Genomic DNA, 18,293 nt, shown 5'->3' on the forward strand with positions numbered 1-18,293 from the left:
CATGACGTGCGTTGATGTTATATTGTGCAGGAGTAAGTAAATGTTTGGTTGATGTTAAGAAACATTTTATTAATTCATTTATTGCATATAAATTTTTTGCTCACATGTAATTTGTAATATGGCACTAGGCTGAAGCTGTTAGTTGCTGTCCAAGTAGAATGACCTAGTTTACTGATGAAAGTTATTTATTAGAATTAACCCTGATAACAAGTCAGGTAAGACAATAGTTGGTTTTCGGGAATGTCCTGTGGCAGCAGCAAGTCTTGGACAAAGTCACTTAAAGCCTCAAACTGTTTCACCAAACGTGGATAGCAAAATGAATCTTCACTGGGACATTAAATTCTCTGAACAATAAAATACAACACATCCTTTTTTGTAGCGTTCATGTTTTTTCCACATTATGACTCAAAAGCTCATTAACACACTGAAGTCAGAAGAACGACTCAGGAATTAATACCATCCGAGGAGCACTTGAATGCAGCATGTGACCCTTCATTTTTAATCTTGCAAGTCCCCAACCTAATGGTGCAATACTTAATCACTGGAGTACCCCTTTAAAGATGTTGTTCATTTTCTCTGTCATCTAGGAGAGTGTATTTACAATACAGATTGTATGAAACTCCCAGATCTACCTATAGCTCATGTCTTTTGATCAGCATTTGTATTCAGATTGGCTTCATCAGTGTTTCTCTGTGTGCACTTTCATGCTTCATGCTTTGAGAAACTCTCAGCACTGGTTGCTGTTTAGAAACTGCCAGAACATAGACCCCCGCCCACACACTCAGCCACTGACACATGGATGCAAGCACACACATTTTCTCCCTGCATCCCTGATGCCTCCTCGTCTGCTCTCATGACTGCAGCAGCTCGACATGACTTCACACATGATAAGAGCTCCACAATAATCTTCCATCAGCACTGACCCAACCTCCCCGCCCCTCTTTCTGCCTCCACGCTGCTGCTGTTGTTTAAGGCTTTCTGCCTGTGCTGTAGTAAATAATTTATTGTCAGCGGCGCTACCTACAGGTCCTAGTGCGGAGAAAGCACTCCTGCTCGTCATTCCTGCAGTGTTCACTCTGGCAGCAGCTCCTGAGAGAGACAGAGAGAAAGATTGCATAGATCCAAGGAAGCTGCAGAGCACCCACACCCACCGAGGATACACAGGACTCCCCCTCCTCCCTCCCTTTCTTTCTCTCACTCTGTCTCTCTTTCTCGTGCTCAGCTCTGCACTCAGCATTATCAGATCTGTTGGGGCTGTAGGTACGCTGACCATCGCCTCTCAACAAGCCACTTGAGGAGAAACTTCAAGAAGCTCATCAGCTTCCCTTTCCTCCTGCCCAAGGATGCTGAAGCTCAGACAAGGATGGACAAGGCTGATCTGCTTGTCGCTTCTGTGCCTGTGTCTCAGCCTGCTGGGGGAATCAAACGCCAGGAGAGCCCCCAAGATACCCCGCTGTCCTGCTACCTGCTCCTGCACCAAAGACAGTGCCTTCTGTGTGGATACTAAGGCTATCCCCAAGAGCTTCCCCCCTGGAATCATCTCTCTGTGAGTCCAACATTTACATGTGTGTGCTTTTCACTCACCAAAAGCAGCTTTTCATAACCTGTGTGCAGGCTGGTACAGATGGCTACATCACTGATGTCACCCTGCATTATGTAACGAAGCGTGAATCCTTACTTGTCTTGTAATTACCTAAAAGTGAATATTGGTATGTTGCCAACTGATGTTTTCTTGATGCAACGTGTCTTTGCATTAACAGAGAGATGTATACCAGAAAGCATTACATCATCATAATAAAAATGTCCCTTCACTGTGCCATATGCTGAACTTCGCAAAAGGAGCACAGCAGTAAAAATCCTGCCGAGCTCCAGGGAGGAATACTAACAATAGATTCCCTATCTCACTGCAGGAGACCTGCTTGTCCTCTGAGAGATCTAAGATTGAAGAGAGTTCAGGGATTCGTTCAATAAATGGAGCACATGTAATGAAATGGAAAGCTTGACACTTGATGGGGGAAGGTTATGTATTGCTGAGAAGGTTAAACGGTGCCCTCTTTGATGTGATATTGACCCCCATCGCCCGTGAATTGAATATTGAGTCAAGGGAATTCCAGAGCGCAAGCTGGTGGAGGTTGCCCTCATTTTTCAATAGAGAAGAAGTAAAGAAGTGGAGAAGGAACTTGTGTGTCCTAGTTTTTAAAAGATTTAGCCCTGCTTGATATTTAATCTGCAAAGACGGCCTAACCTGAGAGAAGACTTAAAACAAATACAGTCAGGGTTATAAATAAGACATTTCCATCATGAAACAGTCACTCTTTCACACATCCCATGATAACTGATGTTGTCTTTCTGAACAGAACGATGGTGAATGCAGCCTTTACTACGATCCCAGAGGGAGCCTTCTCTCACCTTCACCTCTTGCAGTTCCTGTGAGTGTCCCGACCCACAACAGAGCTTTTTCACAACTTTCAAAACATCAAAAACTCTTAATTCTCCCACAACCAGTGACCAGTCCAAAGTCTCCCCTGTTTAAACTACAGTCAAAACACTTAACACCACGCTTAAGTTTTCACCCTGCCGATATCGTGGTGCAAGCAGACAGCTTTTGTTTTGCACTGACAATGGAAGTGACTTCAGCTCCTAGAAAATGAATGGTTATTGAAACAGTGGGTGACATAGCAGTAATAAGAGTAAAGTGGCTCTGTATCAGTGTCATTGCCAATCACTGACTCCCTTCAGTCCTGCTCTGCCAGACAAAGGGCCATTTATCTACTTAGATGCAATCATGAGTGTGTGTGGTCACGACCGTGTGTGTCTGTTTTAGTGTAGGTCTTAGTGTGTTTTTGTAGACTCCAAATGTATTTATGTGTTTATGATTTATGTGATTGAGAGTACATGAATGGATTTTATCAGCTACTTTACAAAGCATCTCTAAATTTACCCAGAGACAAATAGTTCTTTTTAGATATTACAATGGCAGCTGGTTGTTTAGCCCCATAGTTTCAGTTGAACATGTACTACATTATCTATACAACTTGGTCATCATCGCTTCCTTTGTGCAGGCTATTGAACTCCAACACATTCACCACCGTTGCTGATGATGCCTTTGCTGGACTGTCTCACCTGCAGTACTTGTAAGTGTCTCACTACATGTGTGCGCCTCAAATATGAGCTAACTTGCTGTGTTTTGAAGAACCACCTTATTTTAAATATTTATCAAGTGTACTACTGTATATGGACTGACAAAACATTTTGCTTAGTTAACAGTTTTTAAGTCAGACTACCATTTCATTAAAAGACAAAGCACATAGCCTTCTTTATATTACAAATGGAATGTTAAATTATAAGCTGTCAAATGCACCCTTGCTCAGTTTGATACACTCGCGGGTTTAGCATCCATGGCCTTACTTGGTCTAGTATAACCAATAGGAAATGGTGGCTAACGTTAGCTACTGTTAGCAAACTTTGAATAAAAACTGCGAAGTCAGCTTACTGACTTTGACTCTCTCTACTTGACTTGTACTATTTTTTTGCTTATGCGATTATGCTGTAATTGTTTAATAAAAGTTGAATTTGCTCAGTTTAAAGCAAAGTCTTCAGCAGATTTTCAGTTTTGCACTCCTTTCTGATCTGTCATGTATTGTTTACTTATGGAAATGATTTATAACAGTAGCTCTAGGTAGGTTTATGAGGCTTATTATTGAAAACTGAATAGAACAAGCCTTAAGGCTGCACTCCAGGATTGGCCTCTGCAGTATGGCAAAGAATGCCAAAAGTAAAACTGAAAATAAATCCTCCTACGACAGCGAGCACACTGCCTCTGTGCTGTGGTAAAGCTGAATATGCCATTCTGTGAATTGATGGGCTTTAGAAAGTAGTTAGCTGATGGCTTGGCGCACGCAGCTCTCTGTGATGGCCATGCCTCTCTTTGGCTGCTGGCTGTGTGGCTTTTGGCCGCAGCCCAGCCATCAGGCCTCTCTGCATCACTGCCACTACCATCGTCGCTACCCGCTGTGAATGCTAATAAAGTCGTACTTTCATATCCAGCCACCTCCAGAGAGTCTGCACATGCTGCATGTCCTCGACTATCAAAAGACAAACCGTAGACAGGATCAAATGATGCTGACACGCAGACCTTTGTAATACTGCTGCAGTCAGTGTCTTATTTTTATCACTTTAATGAAATGCATGAAATGAGCTTTTAGCATTATCTCATATTTCTTTTTTTTTCTTTTTCTGCTGCAGTTAACACTGATTGTATTAGTTGGCAGGCTCAATAACATGCTAAATAAAAATCATAAAATATTTTTATGACATCTTTGTTGTCAACCCTAAGATAGGCAAGTCATAACCTTTTGATCAAATCCACCAGATGCAGACTGTGTTATTACTGAAATAATTGCTGCTTACAGTCACACTCCTATTGTGCCCTGCACTGACAACACAACCTCCTCTCCAAACAAGCATGCCATCCTGTAATACTGGCTGAATTTCAGAGGCTGTCCTCACTGTGTGACATGTGAGTGCTTTGTTCTGTCCTCAGGTTCATTGAGAATAATGACATCCAGGCTCTCTCAAAGTACACCTTCAGAGGACTCAAATCCCTGACTCATCTGTGAGTACATAGTCGAGCTAATGCTATGAAGAAACCCACATCTAATGAAACTAAAATATGTATATTTTAAAACCAGGAAATTGGACTTGGATAATGATAGAATGATAACTGTCTTTTCATGTTTTGTTTTCAGATCTCTCTCAAACAACAACCTGCAGCAGCTGCCGAGAGATCTCTTCAAACATCTAGACATCCTCACTGATCTGTAAGCGTGCCTTCACTGAAATAAAAACACTGTGTTGACAACCCACGAGCTTTGACCCCACAATCTGTCACTATAAAAACACTGGTTTGCTGGTATTCCCTGAGGGTTTAGTGGACTACCACACTCATCTGCAAAGCTGTCTGGCTCGTGTGTGTGGTTTGTGTCTGAGTCAAACCATACTGGTGCACAAAAACACATTTCTTCTTCCTGTTAGGTTTGGATGATGTTTGAGCAATCTGAGGTAAAAAATGACATATTCTCTCTTCCCTATCTGTTACTCAGAGACCTGCGGGGGAACTCTTTCCGCTGCGACTGTAAAATCAAGTGGTTGGTAGACTGGATGGAGAAAACCAATACTTCTGTTCCTGCTATCTACTGTGCCAGCCCCTTTGAATTCCAGGGACGCAGAATCCATGACCTCACACCGCGAGACTTCAACTGCATCAGCGCAGGTTTCTCCTTGTCTCTTAGCACTTTGGTGGTGCCATGGAATAAGTTTTTGGATAATAAGTAATTCTGTGTTGTCTTCCCACAGATTTTGCTGTTTATGAAACCTTCCCTTTCCACTCTGTGTCCGTGGAGTCCTATGAGTTCAATGAGGATCAGTTTGTGGCCTTTGCTCAGCCTGACACAGGGTTCTGCACCTTGTATGTATGGGATCATGTTGAGATGGTCTTCAGAAAGTTTCACAACATTACCTGTAAGTTGCCGGCTGTGAAAGCATAAATATTGTAGCATTCTGTGTTTTAAAAAATGAGTCCTAATGGCTTTTCTGCTTCTGTGTGTATCTCTTACAGCTCGCTCTGCTGTGTACTGCAAACCAGTGGTGATAAACAACAGTATTTACATGGTTGTTGCTCAACTTTTTGGAGGATCTCATATTTACAAGTACGGCTACAAATCATATCTTGCAGTTAGTGACGTGTTAAATTTCTCCAGTGTATTAAGAAGCCATAACCTTAAAAGAATAGCTTGACATTTTGGGAAATATGCTCATTTGCCTTTTTGTCAAGAGGAGATGAGAAGATCAACATCACTCTCACATCTCTGCGGTAAATTTATCACTGGTGCCAGCAGATGAGTAGCATAGCTTAGCACAAAGACTGTAAATGGGGAAGCAGCTAGCCTGGCTCTGTCTAAATGCAGTAAATCTACCTACCAGCGCCTATATGCTATATTTAGAAAAATTTCATGGATTTACCTTGCTGTCAGACAGCCTTTTTCAACAGGGCACTCTGGCTGTTATCTCAAAGCCACCAAACTCCACTGACAAAAACAGTCGTTTTACTTTGCAGAACATGGGAGTTGCTGATTTAACACTGCCTCCATCAGTTAGTATGTAAGTTAAAGTGGTGAAAGTATTCCAAATATAGTGTATACTTACACCAATATTGATTTTTTAGGTGTCTAAAATCCGTTTTGCTGCAGCCTCTATCCACAGCTGTACATTGTGTTGCTTCTGTGCCAGTAGATTTAGACAGTAGCAAAGCAACATAGTAGGCTACATAAAATAAGCACAACAGAAATGTCAGGTAGGTTTGACCATCGTGTTTAAGTTGAATCTTCAAATGTTATAGTGACCGCTGAAAATGACAACAGAAATAATCCAGGGTGCTGATTTCACATATCTCCAATATTCAACTCAATTGCCAGTTGACTACCCAGATGTGATTGTTGTTGCTGCGTGACGTCACAGTGATTCAGTCTATAGTCCTGCACATAACCCCTTGTAAAATGGCAGATTGTTGTTTTTATGCTTCCATTTTTGTATGGGTTAAACAAATGAAATAGCACGTGTTAACTTGTGCACTTTAGTGTGATGATAGGATGTTTTCCCCATCCTCAGTTTTTATGCTAAGCTAAGTCAGCCGGCTACAGAGTGGTGTCAATCTTCTCATCTAACTCTTGCCATAAAAGCTAATAAGCATATCCCAAAATGTCAAACTATTCCTTTAGTTAGGAAAAGCTTTCGGAATACTATGACAACCTTTTCATTATCACAGGTGGGAAGAGGACCCGCAGCGCTTCGTGAAGATCCAAGACATTGACACCACTCGAGTAAGGAAGCCCAACTTCGTGGAGACCTTCCAGCTGGATGGAGAGTGGTACTTTGTAGTGGCAGACAGCTCCAAGGCAGGCTCCACCAGCATTTATCGCTGGAACAGCAATGGTTTCTACACCCATCAGTCCCTCCATCCCTGGCATCGGGACACACATGTGGAGTTCCTTGATGTTGGGGGAAAGCCTCACCTCATCCTCTCCAGCGCCTCTCAGCCACCAGTGGTTTACCAGTGGAACCGAGGCCAGAAGCAGTTCTCTTTCTTCTCCCAAATCACAGAGGTAGCGGATGTGCAGATGGTCAAGCACTTTTGGGTGAGGAAAGTTCTTTACCTTTGCCTCACACGGTTCATAGGTGACTCCAAGATCCTCCGCTGGGAAGGGCAACGTTTCATAGAGATCCAGACTCTTCCCTCTCGGGGCTCAATGGCAGTGTATCCTTTCACAGTGGGCCTCCGCCAGTATCTCATCCTTGGAAGTGATTTCTCCTTCTCCAGAGTATACCTGTGGGATGACCTCACTCAGCGCTTTCAGCCCTTCCAGGAGCTCAACATGAGAGCCCCGCGAGCGTTCAGCTTGGTATCTGTTGACAACAAGGACATACTGCTGGCTGCCAGCTTCAAAGGCAACACCCTGGCTTACCAGCACCTGGTGGTGGACCTCAGTGCCAAGTAGACATGCTACAGTCAGAGCGCAAGGAGGTGTTCCTGAGCATTTATCAACATGTGCCAAATAAATGAAAGACTGCAAAATGTTTAAGCCATGTAACTAAAGGTCTGCTATTTCACCTGATGTTTTAAGCGAGGCAACTATTAAAATGATGATCTATTTTTATGCACTATCCCTTAACATCTGAATGAAATAATGTGATAACACACAGCATCAGTAACACGCCAACATTACTGCCGCATTACTGCTTCTGTTCTGCCAACCATATATTTAGGCCAATTATTTTTCAAACGTATTATATTGTATACTGTACTTTACTAATGTGAAAATGATGTGCATGTGCATCTACTGAATTACTCACTGGATGAGACTGGATGAGATGGGATATTGTAAAACTATAAAGGTTTTGTAAGTTACACAGTGTAGTTTATCTGTGTGGCATTTTGCATGACACGGTACACATGATATAACTATGTAAAATAAGCAATACTTACCTGCGCAATATTTTGAATCCTTTGTTGTGTTTATCTTTATATATGAGATGCCCTTGAATTTGTTTTGGATATAATGGTCATTTTGCAATAATAACATGGTATCAGAGTCGGCCTGAGGCATGAGCAAACTAAGGCTTCAAAATGAACGGAAAATGTGAAGTTTTTAAAGATGATATCCTTGGTTTTGTTTTCCAAATCCCAAAACGTCCCAGCAGTTGACGACAGTGGGGTCTTTTGGGGACAAGAAATGAGGGAACATTTGGCGGCAACTCGGGGATTAAATTAAAAACAAAACTGAAAGGTGTTGTAAAAAAATGTGGGGATTTCTGGGAGCTATAACAAGATCAGAGAATGAATTATTAAAGTTATAAAAACTTAGAACCCTTTGCTATGTTTTTATGTACAGTCACAAACTGTATTGTTGCTGTGTGCATTTGCACATTGAATAGAGTGGGTGGGAAAGGGGTACGATTAAATCCAGTTTATGGCCCCTAAAAAGTCCTGTGTCCTGTCTTATGTGGTTAGAACATCTTTTCAAAAACAACTCCAAACACAACTTCTGCAGCTATTAATAGTTTCTCTTGTATTACAGCACAAATGAGTCCTAAAGACTTGATACCACATCAGTCTGTATGGTGGATGATGGTGTAACCTTGTATAGCACTTAAAAAGAATAATGAAATTAAGCCATTCACACGTTAAACAGTTTGTACTTACTGACATCGTCGAAAAATAGGCTGAAATTCAAATAAAAAATACTTTACACATATATCCTGGGAGGAAAATCCATATACTGTATGGGAAAATCTCAGCTCTGTTGCAAGGATGCGTATTAAGGGCGCAAACTAAATGTGCATGAGGAGAAGTATGTGTGCGCTTGCTTTGATTTTCAGGGTGTCTGCATGGGTGGAGTTAATGTATTTGCTTGTAGTACAGATGTCACCGCCTTTTCGCACGGTTGTGAACAATAAAACGCGCGCCACCATACATTGTTGTTGATATGTGAAACGCTAGCTCGTGTTAGCCAAATTTCAATGCATCATGGTGAAGTGAGGGTTCGCTCTGACAGCTGGCAGCGACATGTGAGCCACGGCTCTGAATTTTCCCTCAACAGACGATATTTTAGCTTTTATGACCTTAACGCTACGTGTCGATATTTGTTTATGGTGAGAGTGAGGGCAGGTAACGTTAGTGGGTGTTGCTAGCTAACCTAACGTTAACTTAAGCTAACGTTAGCTGCTCGAGCTGTGGGCTTGGTCTAACAAGAAAGTCGTTAAAAGGGTTGAGCTAAAGTTTGGACTTGGTTATAGCAAATGTCTAACAGCACAGAAATGACTCTGCCACCCGAGTGGGACGACGATGAACGGATGAATTTCATGTTCTCGGACTTCAGTGAGAACCGAGATGTCAACACGACAGACTGGGACAGTAAGATGGACTTCTGGACGGCTCTGATTTTAAAAGTCTGCAGGGACCGAGGCACCGTGTGTGTCAGTCTGCAGGAGCTGAATAAAGCCTTTAGGAGGAAAGAAAAATCACCGCTGGGTTTGGCGACTGTCATCCAGTCCATGGCCAGGTAACTCTTATTACTGTGTCAGTCACCGCTGACTGTCATTGTCTCTCTGGCTCAGTATAGTTATTGTCTTTATTTTGACTTCTGCCAGATGTGGGAAGATCCAGAGGGAGTCAGAGTTTGCAGCCAATGTGGACTGTGGCTGGCTGTCCTGGGGTGTTGGCCTGCTGCTGGTTAAACCTCTGAAATGGACCTTTTCCACTCTTCTGGGAAGCAGCCGGGTGCCTTTGGAGGAGTCCTTTGTTGTCATTGAACTAGTGAAGGTTTGCTTCCGATGTGATTCAGAGACACTGCAACACAATATTGTTACAATGCGTGAGACACCATGATTTTGCATTTTTTTTGTTATACTTATTTCAGTAATATGCTGTGCATCACATTTATCTGAATTTTTCTGTATGTAATCTCCATGCAGGTTTGTTACATACGTCCAGTACAACTCTTTGATATAATGACCTAAATTGAGCATAGTATGCATCTGAATAAGAACTGGAACATTCTGTACTGCCATGGTTACTTTAGACACAGGTCAAATTGCAACCATGCTGGATGGTTTCACTTTCCCTATCTGTGGTTGTAAAATTGTGCCATGAAGGTTACCATGGCAGATGCTAGATATAAAGTTGGTTATCTTTTCGTTTCCAGGAGAAAGCAGCAGAATTACTCAGGGTGTACCGGAGCAGTGAATTTGCAAGCCGCTCCATAATGTCATTTCAAGAACTCCTTACTCTTTCTTCTGATGTCTGTGCTGATGAGAGCACCCTGTGCATGGCTCTCCTGCAGCTGCAGAGGGACAAGCAAGTAACGGTTTCATTGCACGAGGGCGAGAAGGTAAACAAAGAGCTCATTCACAATCCTGAGAGGCATCTTTTGCAAATTACCTTTCACCTGTCTTTCTATCTTTCATTTGTCTTCATGTGTCTTGTTCACAGATTGTCAAGTTTTGTCAAGATGGGCAAGATCACGTTTCACCAGTCAGCGATGTGGATATGGGCATCTATCAGCTGCAGCGCAGTGAGAAGCTGCTGGGAGAGCGGATGGAGAAACTAAGTCTTGAGGCTGACATGTACAGTAACTCAAATATGATTTTAAAGTAGAAGTAGTATTATTTTTGATTGATTGCTGACAAAGAAGTGTACTGGTATGTGACTTTCGTTCCAGTCGTGAAATAACCAGTACTATGTGTGGAGCTTGATGCTTTAGCCATCTTTTTCTCCAGGGATTGGACTAATAGTCAGATTATCTGCACTGCACTTAAATGGTTCTGAAAGTCAGACTTTGTTGTGATTATTGGTATAACTTTGCATAATCTAACTGCAGGTGCAAAGAGGAAGCAAGGGTGTTGCTCCGGGAAGGCAAGAAATCACAGGTACTAATAATATTTAAAGGAACAGTTTGTAAGATTTAGGGGTAGGGTAGTGGCATGTGGTGATGAGAATTGCAGATTGCAACCATCTGAAACTTCTCCTGGTCAGGATTCCTTCAGTATTCATTGTTAAAGAGGTTTTTACCTCAAAATCAAACATAGAGGTCTCTTTCTCTTCAAAACAAACAGACCAGGTAATTTAAACCATTTAAAAACACTGAATAAAGCAGTTACACATTAAAAAAAATCAGTGTTTTTCCAACACTTTCGTCACTGAGGGCCTGCTTACTACAGCAGCCAATGGCCTCAGGTGATTATACACTAAATAAAACATACATATTATATTATATATTCCATTTCTGCCAGTATATCCTCCTAAATCCCACACACTGGACCTTTAACTGAAGGGAATAAAAAACATTTTATTCTGCCTTGCACAACCAAATGTCTCAGTGCTGTGCTCAGTGGTCATTTTCACTGTCTGTCCCGCAGGCTCTGAGGTGTTTAAGAGGCCGCAAAAGGGTCGAAAAGAGAGTAGACAGCTTGTTTGCCAAACTGGAGTCCATCAGAGCAATCCTGGACAGAATAGCCCAGTCACAGACTGATAAGATGGTAAGTGGCAGAATGATCCTCAACACTCTTTCCGTGCAGGTGTCTGTAACGAATTTTGTTGCCAGTCTTATACATGTGTGCTGAACATGTTTGTAGGTTGTGCAAGCATATCAGGCCGGAGTTTCAGCCCTGAGGCTCTCTCTGAAGGATGTGACTGTGGAACGTGCTGAGAGCCTTGTGGATCAAATCCAGGAGGTACAGTGACTGTTCATTGTCAGACAACAAATTGTATATTGTATTATTTTAACTGAATCTTACATGTAAGCATCTTGATATATCTTTTCTATGTTTTAACCAGTTATGTGACACTCAAGATGAGGTGAACCAAACTATATCCAGTGGTGTGACTGGCGCAGGTATGCTGTACTGTTAGTGCCACATCTTTAATACATTGCGTATATGAATATCGAGGAGATCTAACTTTGTCGTGCTTTTTTTTTGTAGATGAAGACATCAATGAGCTGGAGGAGGAACTGAAATGTTTGTTGGACGAGTCAAAGCCAGATTTCCCCTCAGGTTTACCTCAAGTTCCAACAAACCGTCTGCGCCCCTCCGAGGAGCCGAGCCGTCCAGGTACTGACCTGCTCAGTACTCTGCCTGCAGTACCTTACCGCCACTTGGATATTAGCACTGAGCAGCTGGAGGACGAGTTAAATCAGTTAACCCTTACAGATTCAGGTTTGCACTTTTTGATGTCTTTTTTTTTCTCCATTGGATTGTAATATAAATGTATTGAAGTAACATATGGTCACCTCTCTGTTCAGGCTTTCAACAGAAGAAAATGACTTCGCCAGCCAAGAGATTAGAGCCTGCACAATAATGGGAAAACATGGCAAGTTTGAAGCTCTGCATCAACATATCAAACTATCTCTTCAACATTTCTTTGAGCCAGAGTTCATACAAGTAAATTAAAGTACAGAACAACTATATTAGCAATCGCTAAATCATAATTGTAAAAGTTGTAAAATCAATATCAGGATAAAAACAAGGCACTTTCATTAATAAAAAAAAAATAAAAATGCCTTTTCCATGGAGGCATGCCAAAAAGGATTTTAAAATATTTCTTTTTCTTTTGTAAATTATTTTGATTTTTAACTTGAAAGCTTTTAGATCTGCCCTGCCATGAGGATCTGAAGGATCTCAAGTCAAAGTGAACATTTTCACAGTTAAATATGCTCTTTGGTATGCTGCCAGGAAAGCTCTTAATTTTTTTGGTATTTTTTGACAAGAGTGTAAACAAGTATATTTGTTGTTTGTAGTGTGTGTTAATTGATGAACAGTCCTGTAAAGTGTATTAAGTGGCCTTTTCAACTGTAAATGTGAAACTGAAAGTAAAGAGAATATTATGCCAAATGATTTAATCAATAAGTATATTTAGTCTCACTGCAACATACCTGTGATGACTCAGAAGCCTACCCTAAGTGAGTTCAACCAAATATGTTTCTCAAAATAAAATTTATTTTAATCACTTGTCTGTAGTGGTATATAAATGTCAGTGTCAGACACTGTGTTCGAAGCAGCCCTGAAATGAAGGCAGTGTTACTCTTTGTTTATTCCAGGGGTGACACCACACCTCGTGTGGTTTGGGGCAAAGTCAGGGAGACTTGTAGTCTTATGTAATTTTCAACCTGCCAAGGAGACTCACATCGATGTACCAGAGGCACAGACTGTAGGCAGTTATGCTTTTGAATACAATGGCAAACATGAAACCTGAGTGTCCTGATATAGTAATACAGTTAAATTTGCACATTAAACCTAGAGAGGAATTTTTGCAGTGTATGGATTCAGGTCATCTTAGAGGCTTTAACACACACACACACACACACACACACACACACACACACACACACACACACACACACACACACACACACCTTTAATAACAAGTCACTATCCATGGTTTATAAAATTAATGTTTGGTAATATGGATGAACAAAAGTAAACAGTATAAACTCATTTGAATATATCTGATAAAAGAAACCTATTCTAAATAGCTAAAGAAGAGCATTTCACTAAAGTATGTACAGAGCTTTGACCACCAGGGGTCACTGTTATTCCTACTAATATTTTTGACTCAACCAGATAATTAACTGCTGGCAATCAGAGGTTCAAGCACAGCCTCTTTATACTTGTATTTTAAAGTATTTACACTACAAAATCTGATTCCACATGTCATAAAGCCAATAGGGTGTAAAAGACACTGTTCTGCTATTGAACTGTGTCTGTGTTTGTGCATAATATCTTTCATTTAAGACTGTCAATTTGACCAAAATGTACACAGTAAAACAATAAAAATGAATCCTGTGTTATTGGGAGTTAAATAAAAACCTGTAAGATGTGTACGTGTAGCAGTGTCAGAACAAAAGGATGAAACATAGAGGCACGATTCTTGTTAAAAAACACTGAATGGTTGAGAGGCAGAGACCATGAGACCATGAAAATGCAATCTATCTGAATAGTGTAGTGGAAACATGCTGGAATAATGAAGGTAAGAAATTCTGATTTATTGATGCCTGCAAAATACACACCAAGGTTAATACTGTATCAAGATCCTTCAAGATCTCCAATGTGTTGGTGTCAAATGTACCTTTCCTTAACTGTGTTTGGTACTTCTTTAGCAATCATTATAATATGTTTGCATAAAGAATGTGTTTTAGTTTTTGAAGGATCTGTAAAGTCCAGCAGTTTTTATAATTAAGTTGTAAATTCTGGTTTGTTAGGCCAGCATGAGAGACCTTTGTGTGACAGATGTGACCCTTAATTTTCCAGAGTTCATGAAGGAGACCAAAACATTTCCAAACTATTTAATCACTGGGCCTTTCAGTAGCTCCTAGTTTATATTAAGTTCAGAAAAACATCCACAGATGTAATAATGTATCACTAAATTGCTGGTAAGTACTGGTGGTGGTGTGCCCTATTTTCCATTTACTTCCATCACTCAGCTTTCCCTATGATGAAAGAGTGACACCCAGTGGCCACATGTTGAACTACATATACATTTGTAGAAAAAGGCTCACTGCTTCTTTCACTGATATTTGTGTTCCAGTATCTGCAGACTCACACTCAGAGCTGCATTAAGTTGTTGTTGCTGGGAGACAACATAATGTTATTAATATGATACTGAATGGTTGCTGTAGATAATCCCTCTCACATAATGGTTCCCTCTGCTGGATTGTCAGCTCTGAAGTGCACTTAAACAAGACACTTCACTTCCAACTCATCCAGTGGACCAGCTCAGTGATTCTTACACCCTGATATCAGTAACTACGTACACTCTTAGAGGGCATGAGGGGACACTGAATGGTCCTGAACATGGAGTCTGAACATGATGTAAATTATATGCTCTGACCTTTACAATCACCAGGTCTCAATTCAATTTATTTTTGATGTGCTAACAATGTACTTCTTCCCAGGTAAGAAAAACAAAACAAAGTACACTTAACTTGGCCTTATCTATTTAAATGTAATTATTAGCAGTGTTCTAAAAGTGTTATTTTTGATGCACTAACAATATACTTAGTATGCCAATGCTATATCAAGTGCTATGAAAGATATATTAATATAGTCAAACATAATTGGTTGTACTATTTAAAGACACCTCCAAGGTGCACTTAAATATAGCCTGCTTTAATACAAGTTTCTTTAATTAATGTTGTACTTTTTTAGAAATATACTTTAAATCAACTTTTGTTTTTAAATTACATTTTAAGTGCACTTGAAACTCATTACAAATTCAAATAAATTAAAATGTATTCTCAACACAACTTTAAATTTAATTCTGAATATATTTGGTGTAATAATTGTATTAACATTTATTTTGCAAGCTGGATTAAAATATACTTAAAGTGATACCAACAAAGATGTTCTTAAGTATATTTAAGTGCATCTTAATGGTGTGTCAAAATACTACAGTCAAGTACGCTATTTGTATTCCAGTATGTCTATCAAGTCATATACTATATCATTGGTATTTTAAGTACATTGTTTGTACATTGAATATTGCACACTTCTAGTGTATTAATCATGTGCTTATGCAAATGTACCAAGTATACTTAAAATAGGTGTACGTCAGTATACTTTTCTTTTAAACTTGGGAAACCTATGGGAGATTTTCAACAGATAGATGTTAGACAGCGCTCTCCACAACCATCATCAAAACAAAAAATAAGGGGGAAAATCTTTTAGCAGAATGCTCTTCACCTCTCCAGTGGACTTCCACAGACTCAGATGTGGCAAAATCTTTGCCGAGGAGCACTGAAGTTGCTCTGAAGTTTGTAATGGCCCATTATCTTATTACGAAAAATTTGTCACCCATCTGTACGAACAAATACCAAGTAACCAAACCAAAAAAGCATTGCTTTATTGTATTGTTTCATACGTATACTTCAAGGACAAGTGATATTAATGTGAAAAGCAGGTTATTAAGTGATTATAATTACCGTTGTGTTGGTGGTGCTGTAACTACTGTCAATATCTGAGGTGCTTTTGTGTTCTCTAGTAAACAATAAATAAAAAAAAAAGAATTCATTACAAATGTACAGCCTTTATAAAGTACAGGTAATAATATCACAAAACCCTATTACAGCAGTGTTTTCAAAAATGCCCTTGTATCACAAATAACATCAATTGGTACTGTTTAAGCCAAAACTTAATTCTCTCAATGGCCTTCACTGTCTCTCTCTGAAACACACACACCAATCCCTCTCTCTTTCTCTCTCACGCGCACACACACAAACACACAGACACACACACACACAAATAAACGCCCATCGTTTCATGCTGCTTTACACACGTACGCCGCTGCTGTTTTTGCAAGCCAACGAAAGAAAGATGAAATTACAGCTCTTTCACCTCTCACCAGTAAATCTCAATTGCACATTATGCAGCTCGTACTTACAGTAACGTTATCATACTGACATCACAAGAAGATGAAAGACATTCGGGGAGTATTAGTTTAATAATTTCAGTTCTATCCTATGCAGCTGCGGACATCTTGTTATATAGTTTGTTGATACTGTATATCCAGACTGTTGTTGAGAAGATGGAGCAGACAGAGATATGTAAAGATAACTATGAGCCATGACTACACTACACAGCTTGTGTATGGTTGATCCAGTCGAGCAGGCACTGATGCAGATATTTGGCTGAGAGTTTGTTGTATGCACCACATAAGACAGGATGAAGAGAAAGTCTAAGGAAAAAGTCAAGATGTGTATAATACAAGATCTCATTGGGTGTAAATAAGAAACATTTGGCATGCTTTATAGTAGTCCTTTTTTAAGTGTATATCAAGAAAAAGTCTTTATGGAATACCATGAACAAAATTATAATTTTGTACTTTTTAAATATTGCAGTGTTGCGTCAAAAGCAGGCTACACAGTGGGTCAGGCTCCATCCTGCTCTTGCAGTGTGTATACAGTAGATGTGTGTTTATGTGCATGTTAGCATTGCAGTGTTAAACTGTCCTGTCGGTTCCAGAGCGCTTCCGCACGACCTTCTCCTCGTTGACCTGGTCCACTGCCAGTGTCTCCAGCTCTGCTTGCGGTGGGGCTAGGGGAGGGGTGCCATGTGGGATGCGGTGTGCCACGCCCACATGAGCCCTGTATTGACGGTCCCGAGCGGGGCTGTGACGAGGGCTGGCCGTAGCACCCAGTGGAACGACTGGGGGGCGCTCAGAGGCAATAGGAGGGATAACAGCGGGTCGTTCTCGCACTACCTGCGGTTCGGGAGAGTCTCTCCCAGCCTGCAGGAAGGGTGTGGGGTCGGGCATGGCGTCTACTGTCTCCCGCAGAACCAGCCGCCTACCGTCCGGGCCGAGCCGATATACCTCTGTCAGTTCTGGGTGAAGAGGCTGGGAGAGACTCTTCTTCATGCGACGCCGTGGGGTTTCAGGCTGCCTGTCCTTCGCTGGCGGAGGCGTGGGCTTGTATGACGTGACTGGACTGACGTTAGGGCTGGCCTCAGACGAACTACCAGCTAACAGCTTCTTCTTGGTGGCATGAAGCTGTGAGGTAAGGTAAGCAATAGTGCTTGCTCTCTGCTCCAGCTCCCCGGACAAAACAGCCAGCTTGTGGCTCTTCATCTTGAGCTCCTCCAGGTACTTCTTCTCCCTCTCCTTGATGGTGTTTTCCAGGACTGAGATCATGGCGTTCTTCTGCTCAAGGTCCCTGAGCAGTTCTGTGTTCTCCTCCTCCTTCTTCTTCAGCTGTGCCTCCAGCTCCTCACACCTGCGTTGCAGCTCCTTGCAACGGATCTCACTGCTGTCTACACACACACACACAACAAAAAACTGTTAAACAGCAGCTCTGACGTGTGCACATATGCATACATGTAATAAACAGCAAACATAAGTACACATATACAGGGTTTCTGCAGGTGTCAGACTCTTACATGTAATGATTTTAAAGACCTTTTCAGATAATTTTTTACTAAATTTTGGACAGATTTTTGGACAAATCATCTCTTTTTTTATTCAAGCATTGCAGTTAAGTATAAACATAAGTATATACAGTCAGGTCCATAAATATTTGGACAATGATACAGTTGTCGTCATTTTGGCTCTGTACACCACCACAATGGGTTTTAAATGAAACAATGAATGCCTGCTTAAAGTGCAGACTCTCAGCTTTCATTTAAGGCTTTTTTCAAAAATTTAGTATGAACCGTGTAGGAATTACAACCATTTCTTCACACAGTCCCCC

General features: G+C 40.9%; 3 protein-coding genes across 3 annotated transcripts in view; 2 read left to right on the top strand and 1 right to left on the bottom strand.

Annotated features, from left to right (window-relative positions):
* The first annotated feature begins 1,081 nt into the window (after positions 1-1,081).
* Positions 1,082-8,507, top strand: lgi3 (leucine-rich repeat LGI family, member 3). Its single transcript, XM_050051247.1, has 9 exons — positions 1,082-1,546; positions 2,358-2,429; positions 3,063-3,134; positions 4,544-4,615; positions 4,749-4,820; positions 5,103-5,272; positions 5,356-5,520; positions 5,618-5,708; positions 6,824-8,507. Exons 1-9 carry the CDS (start codon positions 1,344-1,346, stop codon positions 7,551-7,553), a joined length of 1,647 nt encoding a protein of 548 aa, XP_049907204.1. The 5' UTR covers positions 1,082-1,343; the 3' UTR covers positions 7,554-8,507.
* Positions 8,508-9,035: 528 nt separating this feature from the next.
* Positions 9,036-13,060, top strand: chmp7 (charged multivesicular body protein 7). Its single transcript, XM_050050813.1, has 10 exons — positions 9,036-9,617; positions 9,706-9,877; positions 10,260-10,445; positions 10,547-10,680; positions 10,935-10,983; positions 11,473-11,592; positions 11,689-11,787; positions 11,891-11,948; positions 12,037-12,270; positions 12,357-13,060. Exons 1-10 carry the CDS (start codon positions 9,355-9,357, stop codon positions 12,410-12,412), a joined length of 1,371 nt encoding a protein of 456 aa, XP_049906770.1. The 5' UTR covers positions 9,036-9,354; the 3' UTR covers positions 12,413-13,060.
* Positions 13,061-16,119: 3,059 nt separating this feature from the next.
* ccdc92 (coiled-coil domain containing 92) overlaps positions 16,120-18,293 on the bottom strand; it is an 11,022-nt gene continuing 8,848 nt past the window's right edge. The window contains exon 4 of the mRNA XM_050051029.1: positions 16,120-17,856. Coding sequence (XP_049906986.1) covers positions 17,048-17,856 — 809 coding nt within the window. The 3' untranslated portion in view covers positions 16,120-17,047. The remainder of the gene's footprint in view (positions 17,857-18,293) is intronic.

This window comes from Epinephelus moara, chromosome 8, assembly GCF_006386435.1.
Source record: "Epinephelus moara isolate mb chromosome 8, YSFRI_EMoa_1.0, whole genome shotgun sequence".
Classification (NCBI taxonomy): Eukaryota; Metazoa; Chordata; class Actinopteri; order Perciformes; family Serranidae; genus Epinephelus; species Epinephelus moara.

Coding starts and splice junctions, on each gene's coding strand:
- chmp7 (XM_050050813.1), top strand. CDS start 9,355: ATGTCTAACAGCACAGAAATGACTCTGCCACCCGAGTGGGACGACGAT. Junction 9,618..9,705: donor GTCATCCAGTCCATGGCCAG/GTAACTCTTATT, acceptor GACTTCTGCCAG/ATGTGGGAAGATCCAGAGGG. Junction 10,984..11,472: donor GGGAAGGCAAGAAATCACAG/GTACTAATAATA, acceptor TCTGTCCCGCAG/GCTCTGAGGTGTTTAAGAGG.
- lgi3 (XM_050051247.1), top strand. CDS start 1,344: ATGCTGAAGCTCAGACAAGGATGGACAAGGCTGATCTGCTTGTCGCTT. Junction 1,547..2,357: donor CCCCCTGGAATCATCTCTCT/GTGAGTCCAACA, acceptor CTTTCTGAACAG/AACGATGGTGAATGCAGCCT. Junction 5,709..6,823: donor GGAGGATCTCATATTTACAA/GTACGGCTACAA, acceptor TCATTATCACAG/GTGGGAAGAGGACCCGCAGC.